At 53.3% G+C, this 1,644-nt stretch overlaps 1 protein-coding gene across 1 annotated transcript in view; it reads left to right on the top strand.

Moving 5' to 3' along the window:
- KANSL3 (KAT8 regulatory NSL complex subunit 3) overlaps positions 1-1,644 on the top strand; it is a 29,748-nt gene that overhangs the window by 9,511 nt on the left and 18,593 nt on the right. The window contains 2 exon segments of the mRNA XM_010003930.1: positions 608-639; positions 1,173-1,250. Of these exon segments, the coding sequence (XP_010002232.1) occupies positions 608-639; positions 1,173-1,250 (110 nt within the window).

The raw sequence follows: 1,644 nt of genomic DNA on the forward strand, positions 1-1,644 counted from the left end.
TCTTTCCCTCTTAGCATCCCAGATTTTTGCTCTTCACCTGTCCTGAGGTCTACAGCTTGATCATCCAAAGGCAGCAGAGGGCTGAAATTAGGTTGGAAATGGTGTTTCTGCAGCTTGTGGAGCCTTGCTGCTGGTTTTCTCTCACTCTGACTGAACCAATCTCCACGTAGCCACACTCTTAACTTGATTTTCAAGTGTGAACCCCTTGTCTGGTGTCTTGTACCCTTGGAGGCTGCTTGGGAGGGGAGACTGAAGGTGCTCAGGAGATGACTAAGGCTGTGGAATCATGGCTGCAACTTGGGGCATGACAGGGGCATCTTGCAGCACGTGGCAGTGGAAAACCTACTGAGAATCACAGAGCAGCTGGAGCTGGGAGCTTGTTCTGTCCTGTTGGATGCAGATTCAAAACCTTGGGGTGCAGCTGCAGTCTGGTGGTGATAGCTGTGGATGGGGGGATGGTTTTGATTATGATGATGATGATGATAATCCCTTCTGGCACATAGTTCTCCATTCTCCCTTCTCTCCTTATCTCTTGGCTCCAGACAGACCTGACCAGGCTTGTTATTGTCTCCTGCACCAGGGTGACTCTTCACGTTCTCTTTCTCAGGAGAAACTCAGGAATAGGCTGCAGCAGGGGAGGTTGAAGCTTGGATCTCCCTTAGTGTTTCAACCCAAGGGCTGAGAAAAAATAATTCCTGTGTCATTGTAGTGGAGGGAGGAAGTTTCTAGGCAGCACATGTGAGGCAGGAGGAGGGTTTGTGGAGTGGGGTGTTTTGTGGTGCTGCTGCAGGGTGACTTCTTGCCTGGGGTGGGTGGCCCAGGCTGTGCAGGGACCTGCTGGCTGATGTCCCCAGCTACTTTCAGCTTCTTGGTGCAACTGCTCTGTTCAGCTGGCCCTGCCTGCTCCTGTCAGTGGCTGAGGGGCTGGAGAGGGCTGGTGCTCTTAGGACATGCTCTCTGGGAGAGCTGGGATGATGTCCCTTCTGGTGCTGGATGTCCAGAGAGGAGCTCATTGTGTCTCCATTGTGCCCTGTGGCTGGATGAGTCGTGGCCTGAGCTCTCTCTGCCTGCTCCGAGGTCTCTGCCTGTGGGTGGCAGTGGTGTCCCCAGAGCTCCCTGTCCCCCCACCCGAGCCAGGCTGTGATACTGTAATTCTCTCTGATTCATTTCAGCTCAGTTTGCTGCTTTTCTGAAACAAAACATGCTGGTGAGGAAAGCTCTTCCTCCTGGCACCTCTCCATGTCTCTTTGGTGAGTATCTCCTCACTTCTCTCTGTCTCTGCTCCCTTCTTCCATCATCTTCCTCTTCCCTTGCACTGGTTTGGGGATGTGACCTGGCAGTGTCCCCATGTCCCCTGCTTCTTGCTTCCTTGTTGCTGTCCTTGAAGCTAAAGCCCGTGGCCACCTCCTGAGCTGAGAGCATTAACTTCTGAGCTCCTCCCCTTTCCCTGCTCTTGGAGGGATTAAAACTTTGTGGAGGAGGGGATGACTTTTTGTGAGCCTGAGTTTAACCCCTTCCTGTGCTGGGACACGGACACCAGCCTGAGGATCCATGTGTGTTGCTGAAGTGTCCTGAGCACATGGAGTAGGAAAGGGGCTGTTGGTGGCAGCAGGGATGAGGGACTTGGAAGGAGCAGAGATGGGG

Source organism: Chaetura pelagica, unplaced genomic scaffold (genome assembly GCF_000747805.2).
Source record: "Chaetura pelagica isolate M959 unplaced genomic scaffold, ChaPel_1.0 scaffold528, whole genome shotgun sequence".
NCBI lineage: Eukaryota > Metazoa > Chordata > Aves > Apodiformes > Apodidae > Chaetura > Chaetura pelagica.